This window comes from Mus caroli, unplaced genomic scaffold (genome assembly GCF_978045245.1).
Source record: "Mus caroli unplaced genomic scaffold, Mus_caroli_1 scaffold_12, whole genome shotgun sequence".
Classification (NCBI taxonomy): domain Eukaryota; kingdom Metazoa; phylum Chordata; class Mammalia; order Rodentia; family Muridae; genus Mus; species Mus caroli.
Window position 1 is genome coordinate 66,046,696 of NW_028227267.1, and position 17,241 is coordinate 66,063,936.

Here is a 17,241-nt window from a genome sequence, read left to right on the forward strand (position 1 = left end):
ACATGTCAAAGTGTGATGGTTGCTATTCCTTACCGACTTGATGGGATTTAGAATCACTATTAGGAACCCACTTCAGGGCATATCTATGAGGGTGTTCTCAGAAAGGTTTAACTGAAGGAGACCCACCTCAGACATGGGCGTCCCCATTCCATGGGCTGGGGTCCTGGACAGAATAAAAAGGAGAAAATGACTGAGCAGTGGTATTCATAGCTCTCTGCCTCCACCTCACTCTCCTCCACCAGGATGGACCACATCCTCCCAGACCTTGAGCTATGATAGACCTATTCACTTGCTTGTATTTGGTCACTGCCACAAGAGAAACAATTAATCCACAACGCATGATGGGAGTCCCAGATCCTGGGTGGAGTCTTTCCCGTTCACCCATCATGGATACTCCTTCCTTAGCACTGGGCAAAGAAAGGGTCCAATGGACTAGGAACCAGTCCTGGTATGGAAAGGCTTTGGGCTTCAGGGCAGTGCCCAGCTGGTATCCTGTTAGGCTCACCTCCCAGTGAGGATCAGCTGCTCACTGCAGCCTCCCAGGAAGGAGGTTCTTAACTAGATTTCCCATGCAGAACTCTGTGGGGGCGGCTCAAGCCTCTACCCACTGCAGGCTAAATTTGTGTTCCACCCATCATCATCACGAGCCGTGGGACTCAGGCTCTGTGGGAGCCAGGGCGACTGTGTTTGTACTTCAGCTGTTCCATGGGTGCTCAAGTCCTCTCCCAAGGACCACAGCTGATTCCATGGGAGGCGTACTTCCTTATGAAGAAGACACAAGCCCCTTTCACCCTGACCCCGCCCTGCCCCAAGCAAAGTGCCCTGAATGGGAGGAAAGGAACCTGAGTTGGGAGACTTGGGGAGGACTTTGAGGGAACTAGACTTTAGGGCTGTGGTTCTTGTCCCTATCTCTGCATGAGAACCCCCTTGGGAGGGTGCCAACTCAGTGCCAATGTCTGGGTGTTTGTAAATCCAAACCTCTGCCAGGGAAGTGGAGCCTAGCCCTGGCGCTCTGAAAATCACCACGGGTGATATTCAGACACAGGCAGGATTAAGCATTATCTTGGAGAACAGGGCTGGGGACAGGGCTCAGTGTCCTGAGCATCTGCCTAGCAAGCATAAGGACTTGAATTTGCATCTCCAGTGCCCACTTAAATGGCAAGGTGTGACATCTATAATCCCGGTGCATCAAGGTGGAAACAGAATCTCTAGGGCTCACTAAGGAGACAGTCTAGTCAACTGGTGAACTCCAGGATCAATGTGAGACCTTGTCTCAGAAAATAGACAATGATTCATCATTGACCTCTGGATTCCATAGCTGTGTACATAGACAGACAGATAGACAGATAGACAGACAGACAGACAGACAGACAGACAGACAGACACACACACACACACACACACACACACACACACACACACTGAACTTGACTGTGAACCTGACCTGGCCCTGTCAGCCCAGATTCCATTGAAGGAATGCTATAGGCAACAAGCCATGTCCATGGTCTTTGGAAAATGGGAACACATATTCCTGTCAGTCTCCAGTGAACTTCATAGACAGTTGGCACGAGACATGAGTCAAGAGCCCTGCTCAAAAATTGACCTGAGGTTGGTTTTACTTGAGAGTGGCAAGACAGGCAAACAGAAAGGAGTGTGACCGAGGAGCAAGCTTTTATCTCAAGACACAAAGAGCCGCATACCAGGAAGGGTCACACAAAGAAGCAGGTGGCAGATCTTGAGGCAGAGGGAACAAGGCAGAATAAGCATCGAGTCTTGGCGTACGTCCTGTTGCTATAACCAAATACCACAGTCTCAGTAGCTGTGAAGGGTAGAGATCTCTTTGGCTCATGGTTCTGGAGGCTGAGAACATGGTAAGAGCATGTCATACCATGACACTATTTTTACAAATCCATTAATGTCATCACACGGGCCCTGCCCTCACAATCTCGCCTAACCCTCCTTATCTCCACAGGCCCCACCTCCAAACTCCATTAAGTTTCCACCGCTCAAAATTTGAGAGATCCCTCTCCATTACAGTTTTCCCAGATAGGGGAGAGCAAGGCAAGCATTTGGACAGGGTTAAAGATGGACTGGCTTAAACAGTTCTGGTGGATACTGGCAAACCTACCCCTCTGCCGTGCTTGTCATAGTTTGTAAACTGGAAACAAACATAGTCAACCTGGGAAGAGGATATCTCAATGGACGAGTTGCCTCCATCAGATTGGCATGCGAGCTCCTGTGCTGGTATTTTCTTACTTGCTAACTGGTAAAAGAGAGCCCAGCCCACTGTAGGTGGTGTCCTCCTTTGGCAGGAGGAGCTGAGCTACAGAAGAAAGGCAGCTGAACAAAACAATAAGCAGTGTTCCTCCATGCTTTTCAGCTTCCAGCTACTGCCTTGAGTCTCTGCCTTGTCTCCCCTCAGGGATAGACATTAACCTGTAAACCACGCAAGTCCTATCCTCCCCAAGCTGATTTTTATCATAGGAACCAAATCCGAACCAGAACAATGATTCCATCGGGGAGAGCAGCTCAGCCTTCTAAGAGAGGTGGTTGAGGTTGTGAGCCTCAGCTAGGTCGGTTTGCCTTTGAAGAACGTGTGTGTTCTCTTTGAGAAGTGGCCAGCTCTAGCAGAAGCCGTCTCTCCTGGTCATCAAAACCACCAGAAAGTAAGGCAGGATGAATACGGGCTTCATCCTTTCAGTGTTTCTAGGACTCACGACTGCCCTAAGGGCTACTGACACACGCTCATAATCTGCCCTGGGATTATGTTGCCATCCCTCCTTCTCCCTGGGGAAGAGGACTGTATAAATGACCAGGTGAAAGGAAGGAGCACTGGAGAGCCTCACGTTCGTATCCACATTGGGACAGCATTGACTCAGCCTTAGTCAGCTTCGGCTGTGCACTATCATTTTGAGCTACTGTGACCAAATGACCTGGTAGAAGTGACCCAGGGGAGGAAGAGTTATTTTGGCTCACAGTTTCAGCCCACTGTGTTGGGGGGGGGGGGCAGGGCAGAGAGGCTCCATTCGTGGCGATGGCAGCATGTGGCAGAGGCTCTTTGCATTTTGGTAGATCAATAAGCAGAGGCATTAAGTCCGAGCCAAGGAGGGATATGACTGTCAAAGACCCACCCTTCTGCTAGCCTGGCCCCATTTCTCATAGGCTCAACGGCCTCCCAAAATATTGCCACAAGCTAGGGTCTAATTATTCTACACATGAGTCTGACTAGGCCTCTGTAGCAACAGTTCCATCATCTGGGTGGCTCAAACAAACATTTATTCTCATAGATCTGTAGGCTAGACATCCAAGGTCAAGTCCCATGCAGATTCAGTGTCTGGAGAAAGCTCACTTCCTGATTTATAGGGAGCTCTCTCTTGATAAAGAGGGAAGGTTGGAGAGTATGCTTGAACGTGTCTCTTATAAAGATAATAATCTCCCCCACTAGTACCCCACTTGCCCTCTAACCACCTCCTAAAAAGTGATTACATCCAAATACCAATCCATTGTGGATTAGGGCTTCAGGTATGAAGTCATCTCGATTCATCTATACCACACCTCAGGCAAGGACTATACTTCAGCTTACAATTCCAGATTCTAGTCCATCACTGTGGAAAAGCTCAGGAAGGAACTTCAAACAGCTAGTCACATCCCATTAGCAGTGAAGAACCAAGAGAAATGGATGCCTGCTCACTTGCTTACTTGCTTGCTTTTACTCAGCTTGATTTCTCCCTTCTTCTATGCTCCAGGATCTCCTGCCTAGGGAATGGTGCTGCCCACAGTGGGCTAGGTCTTCCCACATCAATCAGCTTCAGGCAATCATCCACAGACCACCTAATGCAGACAGTCACTCATTTAGGGTCTCTTCCAGAGTGATTCTAAGTTGTGTCAAGTTTAGCAGAGATGGCCAGCACACCATCCTACACATAAATTCCTCTCCACGAATCTCCCCAAGAGAAATGAAGACAAACGTGCACCAAGACATGAAAAGTGTTCATGTCGGCCTCACTAGTTCTAAACAAACCAACCCAAGTCTCTCTTAACCAGATAAGCAAAATGTCTTCACATGCAGTAAGATACTTTTCTGAAAGAAGGAAAAAGAAAAAAAAAAAAAAAAGAACTGACAGATATTGATATGTGGTGCCATGTGGAAGAACTTCCGAGAAGGATGCCAAGAAGAGAAGCTACGCACACAAGACCACATGTGACACGATTCCATTCATATGGAATGCTTAGAAAAGGCAAAAGGAGATTTGAGGATGCAGAAAACAACTTAGTGATTGCATAGATCTGGGGAAGAAAATAGGCACAAGGTCATCTGGGAGACAGAAATGTTCTCAGTGTGGCTTATAGATATCTCTACAACCCTTGTTCAATTACAAGAGGGACTTATGATGTGTCAGTTATAATGGATAGCCATATTTAAAGAATTTATCTGGGTGTCGGGGATGTGGCTCATTGAATAGAGGGTTTGCCTAGCATGCAAGAAGCCATGGCTCTAGTCTCCAGCATTGTACCAGCAGGGTGTGGTAAGACATACCTGTAATCTCAGCTCTCAGGAGGCAGAGGCAGGAGGAACAGAAGTTCAAGGTTATCTTAGGCTATATAGAAAGTGTAGGGGTCAAGATAAGCTACCTGAGACCCTGCATCAAAGCAGGAAAACCAATCAAACAGCAATAACAATAAAAAAGTACATATGGCCAAGTTCATACTTAATTCTGCTTCTAAGTCATCAGCATGACCCCAGACTTCATAAGCCCAGCACCCCCCCACCCCCGTACCTTGTGCATGCTTTGTAACAAGGTTTGACTCTAGTATTTTATCCTTTAAAAATGGAGTACAGGAAAATGGCAAACACTCAGATGGAACGTGCTTACCAAAAGCAGCCTACAATCTTCCAAAGCAAGAAGCATGTTTTTCTGGGAGACACTGCCAAGTAAATAACCCCCCAGTACTACACAAACATCGCTCTAGGCTTCAAGATGCCCAAGGAGGCCATCCAGGGCAGCTACATAGACAAGAAATGCCCCTTCGGTGGTCATGTCTCCATCTGAGACCAGACCCTGTCTGGCGGTGTGACCAAGATGAAGATGCGGAGTATTGTCATCCGCTGGGACTATCTCCATTACATCCAAAGGTACAATCACTTTGAGAAGCATCACAAGAACATGTCTGTGCCCCTGTGCCCCTGTCCCCCCCGTTTCAGAGATGTACAGATAGGTGACATTGTCACCGTGGGAGAGTGTAGGCCCTTGAGCAAGACTGTTCACTTCAATATGCTCAAGGTCACCAAGGCTGATGGCACCAACAAGCAGTTTCCAAAGTTCTGAGGGGACTCTGGCCAACTCCATAGAACAAATATTTTCCAATTAAAAAAATGGAGTACACATTCCCAACCTCTCTGCTATGAGGCCATCTCTTGGAAACTCTGCATGAGTGAGAACAAGCCTGAAGGCCTGCCTCTTACCACATCTTCCACTTTATATTGTAATCAAAGTCTGAGTTTTAGCAGGTCCTGTGTTCATGGGGCTCCAAAAAGCCAAATGACAATGTAGAAGCCTCTCTGTCCCCTCCATCCCATCTGCCCCTAGCACTCTACCACTTGGTTGATCATTTCAAATATGTTCCTGCAGTTTGTGAATGAGGAATGTCCCCCGTAGTCTTGGGCATTTGAACCCCCTGATCCCCAGGTGGTGGTGCTACTTACGGATCACAGCCTTGCTGGAGAAAGTATGTCACTGGGGCAGAAGTTTGAGTTCCCAGTTGACTGCTGTTGCCACCATGCCTGGTGCCTATTGCTATGACTCCTCACCATGATGTTTCCCTCTCCCTCCAGAACCACAAACCCAAAGCAACACTGCCTTCTATAAGTGGTCTTGGTCGTGGTGTTTCAAGCATGGCAACAGAAGAGTCACTATTTGTTTATTCAAAGGCAAGCAAGCACATTTGAAGAAATACCTTTAACTGCTAACATGAAAGTAAGATAGTCCCTCATCTTGCTTTTTCCACTTAATCTATCCTGGAGATTTTCCCAAAGCACACACAGGACATTGCGCATGTGGGGTGAGTGGGCGGTGCACAGGTGCACGTAAGTGTGTAGAGGCCAGGGGTCTGTGTTGTGGATCATCCTCATCAATTGTCCTTCAGTTATGTCTTGAGACATGTTTCCAATGAAACCAGGAAGTCAACCAAGAGGCGAGTCAGGATGGCCAGAAAGCCCCAGGGATTGTCCTATTCCTGCCTCCCCAGTGCTGGGATTATAGGTGCACACTGCCTCAACCAACTCTTTAAAAGTGTAGATGCTAGGGATCCTAACTTAGGTCTTCAGTGTACACAGCAAGCTCATTGCCAACTGAGCCATCTCCTCAACCCTCTTTGTATTCTACTTCATTGTGTAACTAATACCGTACCTACTTTGCAATGATTCACCCTCAACTAATGTTTAAGTTACAGTAAAATTGATTGCGTTATAGGCATTGATTAGCAATTATCCATAAGCCCTCCCTACCAAACAGCCTCTGTTCTCTCCTCTTTTGCCCATTTGTCTGTTTCGGCTACCACACACAGATGGAATCATTTATTACTTGGTATTTCATGACGGTTTCTTTTATGAAGGATAACATCCTCAAACTTCACTGTAATATGCATATTACAGTCATTACCCCTTTTAAAAGCTGTGCGAGAGCCTGTTGTGTATATAGACGGCCAGTGATTTACAAAGGCTTGGCTAAGGACATTTTTGGCTTTATGGCAGTATGAAAGTAATAGGTGTTGAATGGAAATCTGACTTTTTACCGCTCCCAGGCTAGGGATAGCATGAATTCTATCTTGTGATTCCCCAAATACATTCCCCAAGTGAATGTACATTTTCTGAACACCTTTAAGCTAAGCTATTATGATTGACAGGTCACATATGATAAAGGCACGTTCAATTTTCAGCCTGATCTACTTGCCATGGTTTACTGTGATATAACCTCATTACAAGCTAAGGAGCATCTGCAAACACCATTGTTTCTTCATGGACATTTGTCTGACTCTGTATCCTGGCTGCTGTGACTCATGCTGGGGGGACATAGGAGTATAGTTCTCTCTCAGAGACCTGGATTTCAGTCTTTGGACAAATCCTAGAAACAGGATCACTGGATCATATGAACAGGCCCACCTTTCTAGTGCCTAGAAATCTCAGGATTCAAAGGTTAGAACCCAAATAACGATCATCTCCTTCAGCCTCTTTGGTTTTTTTTGTTTTGTTTTGTTTTTCTTTCTTTTTTTTTTTTTAATAGGAAGAAGCCAGAAAGAGAGGGCTGAACTTGGACCCAGGTCACTGTGTAACAAACATCTTACTAGATCACTGTGATCCTGTCACACACACCCCCCACCCCACTCCCCAAGAGGTTTCTAGCAGTCCCTGGGCTGGGCCAGGTAGCCGGTAGTGAGTTCAAATGGCTCTGAGGACAGCTCTGTTCTTTACCAGTTTGTTGCTGATGATTTTTAGCTAGGAGTGGAATGATGGCTTTCTGCAGGGTTGACCCCTCCAAGTTGACCCCACCCAGGCCTGTCCACACATAATTTCCTGCCGCCGCCAAGGAACAGCTGCCCAGTGGGCTCCCACTGTTTCAATGTTGACTGTACATCCTTTCCCCTCCACTCTGCTTACAGAAAGGGTCTCCATGGTTGGAAGAAAGTTTCCTCTTCTAGAAGACCGGCTGGCCTCTTTCTGTTACCACACTAGCCTGTAAGCTCCACAAACAGTCAGATCTCCCTCCAGTTGCCTGGCCCAGATCTGGAAGAGCTTGTTTCCTTATTTCTCCTGTGAACAACCTACACACACACACACACACACACACACACACACACAACCTCTTAAATATATTTGCTAGGAACTTCTGTTGGTAGTCAGGGTTGTGGAAAGTACCATGACACATTGTGACCTGGGTCCCTTAAAAGAGCTCTACAACACCATTGCCACAAAGCCCTTTCTTTTCTGCTGAGTTCCTGAAAAGGTTGTCTCTGAGGTAGCAGGGAGGTGACAATGTTTGTCTAGTTTCTGTTGCTCTAACAAAATACCCGAAGGCTGGGGCGGTTTATAAAGAAGAGAGGATGATTTGGTTCAGCATTCTAGAGATTCAAGGGCATCACAAAAATGTATCCTTGGTGCTGGTAAGGACCCTTTAGTGGACATCACAATGTCAGAGAGCATGCAAGGATCACATGGTGTGTTGCCTAAGTTTATATCAACTTGACAGAGCCAGAGTTATCTGTAAGCAAGGAGCCTCAATTGAGAAAATGCCTCCATAAACTCAGTCTGTAGGGCATTTTCTTAATTAGTGATTGATGGGGGAGGGCCCAGCCCATTGTAAGTGATGTCATTTTGGGCTGCTGACCCTGGGTTCTATTAAAAAAAAAAAAGCTGGCTGAGCAAGCCCTGGGAGTAAGCCAGGAAGCAGCACCCCTCCATGGCCTCTTAACCAGCTTCTGCGGTCCTTCCCTGCCTGAGCTCCTGCCCTCCCCATCTTTGGTAATGAACTGTTATGCGGACCTGTGAGTGAAATAAACACTTCTCGCCCAAGTTGCTTTGTGTCATGGTTTTTCATCACAGCATTAGTATCCCTAACTAAGACACATGGTAAGAAGGCAGCCAGAAAGAAACTGGGGACTCACTGGGATCTCATGAATGAATGGCCCTTAGTTCTAATGGTCCACAGTACCATCACAATGCAGACCAAAATGGAAACACAGGAAGTCTTGGGGGATGAATCACGATGAGCACTGTGGGAAGGTCCACGCAGCACAGAGCCACCTAAAAAGACTCTTGGCGCAGTGAGCAGAGAGGCCAACAGGTGCATAGAAGAGGTACAGCAGGGACAGGGATGAGCTAGCAGGAAAGCCAAGGGACGAGGACTGAAGGGAAGCCCACGATAGGCAGTGATGCTCCTGGATGCTGTCTGAACGAGAAGGAAGATTCTGGAACTTTGTATGGTGGCTTTATTCTCCCCCTCCCCCCAGGCCTAAATATTTTAAGCACAAAAACATGGGTTTTTTTCCCTTAGAAACTCTAGAAAATATAGAAAAGCATAAAGATAAAAAAGATTCTGAATTATTCCACCCCTAAGAGAGTTGTCAGTCGCGCACATTCATATGTACTCCCTGGCTTCCTAGTCTTTTCATGACTTGTGTGGTGGCTTGAATGTGAAATGCCACCCATTGTCTCATGTGTTTAAACACCTGGTGCCCAGCTGGTGGCGCTGTTTTTGGAAGGCTGTGGAACCCTGAGGAGGAAGAGGGTCACCCTGAGGGCTCAGAGCCTGGCCCACCTTCCTGTGCCTCTAAGTAAGGAGTGCCATGTGACCAGCTGCCTCCTGCTCCTGCTTGCCCCAATGGACTGTATCCCCTCGAATTCTAATCCCAAATAAGCCCTTCCTCCCTTGAACCTTTTTTTTTTTTTTTTTTTTTGGTCAGACATTTGTCACAGTGACAGAAAAGCAACTCAGAGGGTAACTAAAGATAGGGTATGTGCGTTTTTGATAAATGGTCTGCTCCTTCCTTCCTCTTTAAGAAGACAACGAACTTGCGGGGTTCATTGGTTTTTCTAACTCATCCTTTGATCCTACATATTTTAAAACTCTGGGGATAAAATATTAAAAATACATATTTATAGACAAAGGGTTTGATTTTATATTTTGCTTGTGTTTCATTGTTAGTAAAAGTCAACAAATTGTTCCTACATGTATAGATCGCTTGTGTTTCTTATTTTTAAAGTTGGCGTACGTAGTATTGTCTATTCCTTTCTCTCCTTTCATTTTTTTTCTTCTTGAGATAAGGTTTCTCTGTGTAACAACCCTGGCTGTCCTGGAACTCACTTTGTAGACCAAGCTGGCCTTGACTTCACAGACATCCACCTGCCTCTGCCACCTGTGTGCTTGGATTTAAAGACATGCACCACCATACCTGCTACCAGTCCTTTTCTTGTTGATTCAAAAAAGGACTTTGTGTATTAAGTACCTTTTCATAGATTTTGTAACTATCTCTCCTCAATTTGTTGTCTTTGAATGTTATTTAACATTTTTTCTGCCATATAAAAGACTTTAAAATATATCCAGTCAGATGATATCAATCTTTTCTTTCATGCCATTTACTGTTAACAGTTTGGTATGTATTTCTCCAGACATTTTTTCTGTGCATATGGAGATATATCTATAAATATATATATATAGCTAGATATATAAAGTTTTCCTCACATTTAAGATGTCATGCACACTGCTCTGCGACTTGCTTATTTCACATTAGTGATATAAAGATCTCACTCCAATAGTGTGTTCTGTTCCACGGATTCAATGTTCTGTTATTAAACCAGCTTCTAGAGGTAGTCTTTTTCACTTTCATATTTAAATATGACAGCTTTCTGATGCCTGAAAGAAACAGAGACCTCAATTTATCTAGTCCATGGAACGAGCCAATTAACCCTGTGCCGGCTAATTTTAGCTATCAACCTAACACAACATAGAACCACCCAAGAAGAGAGAGAGTTTCAGTGAGGAATCACACTGGTCTGTGGGGGGTTGTCTTGATTGACAACTGAGGGGGAAGGACCCAGTCTGGGTGTGGGCGATGCGAATCCATGACCAGGCCCTTAACTATGTAAGATAGTGAGGAGCTGTCTCAGCAGAGGTGCAGCGGCAAGGGTGGTGGTGTTCTCCCTCGTGCCCTCGACAGTGGGTGTGACGTGACAGAAGCTTGAGTCCCTTAACCCCAAGTGTCCCAAAATGATGGACTGTCACCTGGGAGCCAAATAAATCCCTTCCTCCCTTAGGTTGCTTTTGATTGGGATGTTTTATCATAGCCACAGAAATAAAACTTTGACATTGCCATAATATTTATATAAATTAAATTGGTTTTTCTTGTGTTTCTTTTTTTCTGAGACAAAGTCTTGCTGTGTAGCATTGGCCAACACCAAGCTGGCCTTGAACTCATAGAGAGCTGCTCTGATTAAAGGTGTGCACATTTGACTCCCTACACCGTTAATAATAACACCCACCCTTACCCTTCTGGCTTAGCACGTACATTAAATAGCAAGTATTAAAGACCATGATCATATATTAAATATACACTCTACTTTCTCACTATGAGGTCTCCTGTGCCTATCTTGCAGGGCCATGCTGTTCTAACTATTTTTGCTTTGTAATATGTTTTTATGACTCCAAAGTCAATGCCATCCCTATGTCATCTTTCTCAGTGCTGCCTCTGATGATTTTTTTCTTTTAATTGCTTGTTCCTTAAACTTAATTGTAAGTCTTAGAATCATGAATAAAGTTTGCAAACTATTTACTTAAGATTTTAGTTAAAATTATGCTTAAGATTTTAGTTAAAAATAAAATAATTATTAATGAATTAATTAAAGCCTTTTCTTGAAGTTTTTGTAAAAATACTTATTCCAGCTTAAAAGCAGAATATGTCTCTCCAGCTACTCAATTTTGTGGGTTTTTTTCTAGTAAGTCTTACAGTTTTTAATCATATTTATTCTGAGACAGTTTAGATTTTTGTTACAGCTGTAAATGGGGTTTAATGGGGTTTAAAAGTACATTTCATTACTATTATTAGTATGTAGAAAAGGTGTATGTGTTTTAGTATCATCTTGCTTTACTGTTTTTATTGGCTTAGTTGTTTTCAGGGTTTCTGAAAAGGGATTCTCACGTAGACAGTCATGTCATTTGAAACTAAAAAGGAAAGCATGGGAGGTTCGGGGGATTGATTTCTTCTTTCACAATAACTGTACTTTGTTTGTTTGTTTGTTTGCTTGTTTTTGTTTTCTTTACTGCTCAGCTAGAACCAGTTCTGGCATGCATCAAACATGCAGGCTCCTCCTTCGGGAAGTCTTCAGGGATCACACACACACACACACACACACACACACACACACACACACACATACACACACACACACACCCTGGCGTTTCCCTTTTTTATATTTCCTTCCTGAGTCCTTGGAGACTTGTTTGAGCTTATCCTTGAATTCTCAGATGTAGCCTTCTACAGTGTCTAACATGTGGCTTGCTTTTCCTTTTGGGTTTTAACACTCAGCAAAACCTGTGTTTATTTCTTTCTTTAGAGTAATGAGTGGCCCCCTAGGCCACCTCCACGGTCTCTGTGGATCCACATCTCCCCTGGGCCACCCTGGCGAGCCCATCTCCATCCTCCTGGAGTCCACGACTCCATGGCTCCCTAATTCTCAACTAACTCCCTTCTCTGCCATCTTGTCTCCACACTTGTTTGAGTCCTTGGGCTTTTCCTTTGATTTTCCACAAGTTTTCCCTGGATGGTCTTCAGCATCCCCAGATACGTGATAATTTTCCAAGTCTTGGAAAATGCATGAAAAGGCTGTTTCTGCCTGTCTCTTCCACCACTTGGCTTGATCATTGTCTCCCAGCTCAGCTCAGCATGATCTTGCCCAGGAGAAAATTACAGACTCACTCTGGGCATCTCCTTCTCAAGCAGCCCCATGCCTCCACACACTCCATTTGTGTTGCCTGAAAAGAGATTTTTTTCTGACCCCTTACCTGCTTATCCTTCGAGATTGAACTCAACCCTGTAATCCTACGGTGGAAAAATTCAGGCTGCCTTCCTCCACATTCCCTTAGAGCTTCATAAACACTCCTCTGCTAGGATGCTTGGGACAATGTGGAGCACTTATGTGTGTGTGTAGGTCAAGAAGAGGGCCAAGATGTCTGTAACCCTCTCCCATCATTACTTTCTTCCTCCTTTCTTCTAGAGGAGATCACTAGCCTAAATCTTCATCGGAGTTAGACCTAATTGCCAAGGTTAACCAGCACGCTGCTGTAGAATATAATCCTATTCTTCTTCCTATCCCCAAATTATTCATAATCCCTTCCTCCTAATCATCTTGCTTCTAACCACAAAAAGCTACAGTCAATCAGAAGACAGTGTCAGGGTTTGTTACTGTTGCATCCTCCACTTCTGCGTCTGTCCCTGCTCATAACAAAGACCCAGTCTCTGGTTTTGTTCTGGATCCTCTGACTTAGCAGAGACTTGGCTTTTACAATGACCCTTTCTCCTCACTGCCATCTGTACCCCCTTTTTACTAGATGATTCCAACTGGTTTACAAACATTCCCATGTATTACCCATCAAAAAAATAAAAGAAAATCTCTTGAGTCTCTCTTCCCTAGTGGAAGCCACTCCACATCTCAGCTGTGCTTTAACAGCATTTCCACTTCCGCTCAACCCATCTCTTCTCAGCCCCTCCTACTCCTTCTCACCCCAACCCCACCCAGGCAGGTCTTACCAAGTTATCTCCCACATTGTCAGTTTATTTGGTTATACCTGGGTTCACATCTTGCTCTTCTGGAACACAGTGGTTCTCAACCAGTGGGCAGTAACCCCATTAGGAGTCAAATGACACTCGCAGAGTCTCAGGTCATAGATACAAATATCAGATGTTTACATTGTGATTCACAACACTAACAACATTAAAGTTATGAAGTATCAACAAAAATAATTTTATAGTTGGGGGGGGGTCACCACAATATGAGGAACTATATTAAAGGGCCACATCATTAGGAAGGCTGAGAACCACCGTTTGAATCTAAAAGCATTTGATGTGGGTTAACCTCCATCCTCCTCCTTGACTTTTTGGTGATTTTATTTATTTATTATTTAGTGTGTGTGTATTTGTGTGTGTGTGTGTGTTTGTGTGTGTGTGTGTGTGTGTGTGAGAGAGAGAGAGAGAGAGAGAGAGAGAGAGAGAGAGAGAGAGAGAGAGAGAGAATGTGTTTGAGTCAGGGTCTCAAGCTTCCTATGCAGTTGAGGATGTCCTTGAACTTCTGACCCCTCTGCCCTTGCTTCTTGATTGGTTGGATGATGGATGTATATACTATGCTCCCTTATGTGGTGCCTGGGGGTTACATCCAGGGCTCCCTGCGTGCTAGGCAAGGACTCTACCAAATGCTGCACACTCTCTTTCTTGGGACACACGTGCTCTCCAGGTCTCACTTCCCTCATCTACCTCTGACTCCTTTGCCAGGTTCTTCCCTGTCAGTGTTTGCACAATCTGAAGCTCAGTCATGAGCTCCCGAGTCAACCCTCGTGTTCTGTCACATGCTTGCAGATTCCATGTCTGTGGCTCACGGATATGCATATGCAGCTGGCCCAGGGATTACCCTTGAACTCTAGCTCCTGATCTGCAGACGTGGGTTGTCTTCTAGCCTACCTTTCAAACTTATCAGATCCACAACAGAAAGCCAATGCTCTCCTCTGAACATTCTCCCCTCCTAATCGCTATGTTCATTGACCCAGTTGCCAGCCAAGCATGGTGGCCCACACAGGTAATCCCCAAACTCAGTGGCAAGAGCAGGAGAAATGTGAGTTCAGAACTAGCTTGGGCCACACAGCATGACCCTGTCTCAAAGACAGAACAAAACAAATAAGCTAGGTGCTCAAGCTGAAGATGAGACGTCACTCCTGAATGTCTTTCTCCACGCCTTCCTCTCTGTTCTACTATCCAGTCCATTAGCCAGCCCTGCTGAGTCTACCTGAAGATGCTTCTGTGAGCCACCTCTTGGTTTCTGGTTCCGCCTCTACCATCATCATCCGACATACCATCATCCTTTCCTAGTTCCTGCTGCCTCTTGTATCCCCTGCTTACTATTCCTCTACCTGGCAGCCCACCTGATCTCCCAAAACACTTAAGATAAGGCATAAGCAGTGCCCTGTGTGATTCACTCCTCATCTATCCCTAGAAAACCTATGGCCAACTACCACCCTCCACTTAACAGGTCCACTCCTTCCCTTGTCTGCCCTTGGTCAGGCCACAAGAGTTCTTTCTACAAATATACCAGGAAAAGCCTTAGAGCGCTCTCTCTCTCTCTCTCTCTCTCTCTCTCTCTCTCTCTCTCTCTTCCCCTCTCCTCTCCGTTCTGCCCATGCCTCCTGTGATGGTTTGTATATCCTTGGACCAGGGAGTGGCACCATCTGAAGGTGTGGCCTTGTTGGAATAGGTGTGACCTGGTTGGAATGGGTGTGTCACTGTAGGTGTGGCTATAAGATCCTCACCCTAGTTGCCTGGAAGTCAGTCTTCCACAAGCAGCCTTTGGATGAAGACATAGAACTCTCAGCTCCTCCTGTGCCATGCCTGCCTGGATACTGTCATGCATGATGTCATGGACTCTCACCTCCCCACCCCCACCCTAGGTACTTAGTAAAACCTCATTGGAATTATTTCTACATCAAGGCCAAGAGTCCTAGCGACTATTTAATAGATTTCGCTTTTCTGAGACTAAGCGTGAGGAAAAACCCATGAGCACAAGAACAAAGTGGGCAGGATACAGTAATCAACAGCTGCTTTCTCAGCTGGAGACGGGGAGAGAAGTCTTCTCCTTTGGTACTGTCCTATCCAGTGCCAGGCATGGTGTTACATTACTTCTTGATGCCTGTGTTACAGGGTGCGCTGTACCTGCTGGTAATGGTGGATCCAGATGCCCCCAGCAGGTCTAACCCCGTGATGAAATACTGGAGACACTGGTTGGTGTCCAACATCACAGTAAGGAGACCAAGGGGTGTTTTCAATTCAAACTTGATTGGAATTGTTGGGCATTGTAGCTGGGAGGTCACTGCCCTTTGTGGTTTCTTAGCACTCATCCAAGAGAGCTGCAGATGAGGGTGAGCGGGGCCTTCCGGGTGAGATTCCCAAAGTTTCTGAGAGCTTCAAAGACACAGCTAAATGTGATCCATGGTGGGCAGGGCGAGAGCAGCAGCAAACTCTTGTTTTCTGTGCAGTTGCTGTTCTTTGTGATAGAGCTCCCCTCTTCGATGCCAATTTCAAGGACTGAAGAACTGACCCACAAAACTTCTGGAAGTCCACAAGCATATCATTGTGGATTTGTGGGGGTTGGGGTTGGGGTGGTCCCTAGTTTTGTTGGCAGAAGGGAGGATCATGTGATGGGCCTTCCCACTGCTGTGTCAGGGGCACAAAGGATGCAGGGAGAGCTGCCTCTTTATACAGAAATAAACAGGTGCCTGCTCAGTTTGTTTCATGATAGCTGGGGAGAAGCCTATCTTGCCCTTTTCAGAGTGTCTCTGAGGAGCAGACTACATCAGCACACGCGTGTTAGATCTTCTGGCTTGAACTCACTTGGTCTCATGCCTCATCAAGTGGCCTTTTAAAGATATAGCTATCCAAATCAACATCACAGTCAACTTTCAACGTCCTCAGGGAACCCCCAAAAGTCTCTTGTATAAAATAGTGTTTGGGTTAAGCCTATACGTACCTTCTCACACATTCTAAATCATCTCTAAGTGATTATTGAGTCTAACACAATGTAAATGCTACAGAAATAGCTTGTTGTGCTATATTGTTTAGGGAATTGATGAAAGGAAAATAATGCCTGCCCATGTTCACAGGTATAATTCTACCCACCTACCTGTCTGTCTGTCTATCTATCTATCTATCTATCTATCTATCTATCTATCTATCTATCTATTTACCTATCTTAATTGGCTTTTGGTTGAACCTGAGTATGTGGAACCCTCAGATAAGAGGTCCAACTGTGTATAATCCATGTTTGTTTCCCAATTCTGTTCAATTCTAGAATCTGGTATTCATGAGTGACCCAGCAGTATCCTCTGGAGAAATCCATACTAGCCTATACCCTTCAGGCTCTGTGCCCAGACAATCTGTTAGTGGGTTTTTACAAAGACGATAGAAAGGCCTCTGCTCTGTAAGATAATAGAAACTAGTGAAATGAAATCTGAACATGAGTTAAAAGCTGCTTCCCAGCTCAGAGACCAGACATTCGCTGTTGCTCTGCAATGTGTGAGTGAATTGTACTCTTTGATTTTCTGTGGCCATCCTAACAATCCCGTGAAGAGCACTCTAGAAAATGTAGCAGAAAACACAGTTGCAAAGCTAGTGTCTTGACTGCTAGAGCCCAGGGCAGAAGTAGGGACATCATTTTAAACTAGCTATTGACTCTTGACAAGGGGAAGTTTCTCACATCAGAGCGGGTGGGGAAGGGAAAATTACCCTGGTAACCAACCATGTCCCAGCACCAGGGCTCTTGGTAGGAATGAGGTGGGGAGGGGTGGGGTGGGAGGCGGGGGGGTTGGGGGGATACAGCTCTCCTTAGGAGCTGCCTAGCTGCAGCCCTGATGGGGTTTCTTAAACAGCAGTGGAGCACTTTTCCTTGAGCAGACTGAGGGGGAATTTAGCAATCAGCATAGAGGCATGGCTGAG

General features: G+C 45.4%; 1 protein-coding gene and 1 pseudogene across 1 annotated transcript in view; both read left to right on the plus strand.

Moving 5' to 3' along the window:
• Pebp4 (phosphatidylethanolamine binding protein 4) overlaps positions 1–17,241 on the plus strand; it is a 221,158-nt gene that overhangs the window by 108,851 nt on the left and 95,066 nt on the right. Inside the window, exon 4 of the mRNA XM_021182056.2 lies at positions 15,451–15,549. Coding sequence (XP_021037715.1) covers positions 15,451–15,549 — 99 coding nt within the window. The remainder of the gene's footprint in view (positions 1–15,450; positions 15,550–17,241) is intronic.
• LOC110309418 (small ribosomal subunit protein uS17 pseudogene) lies at positions 4,845–5,327 on the plus strand (annotated as a pseudogene).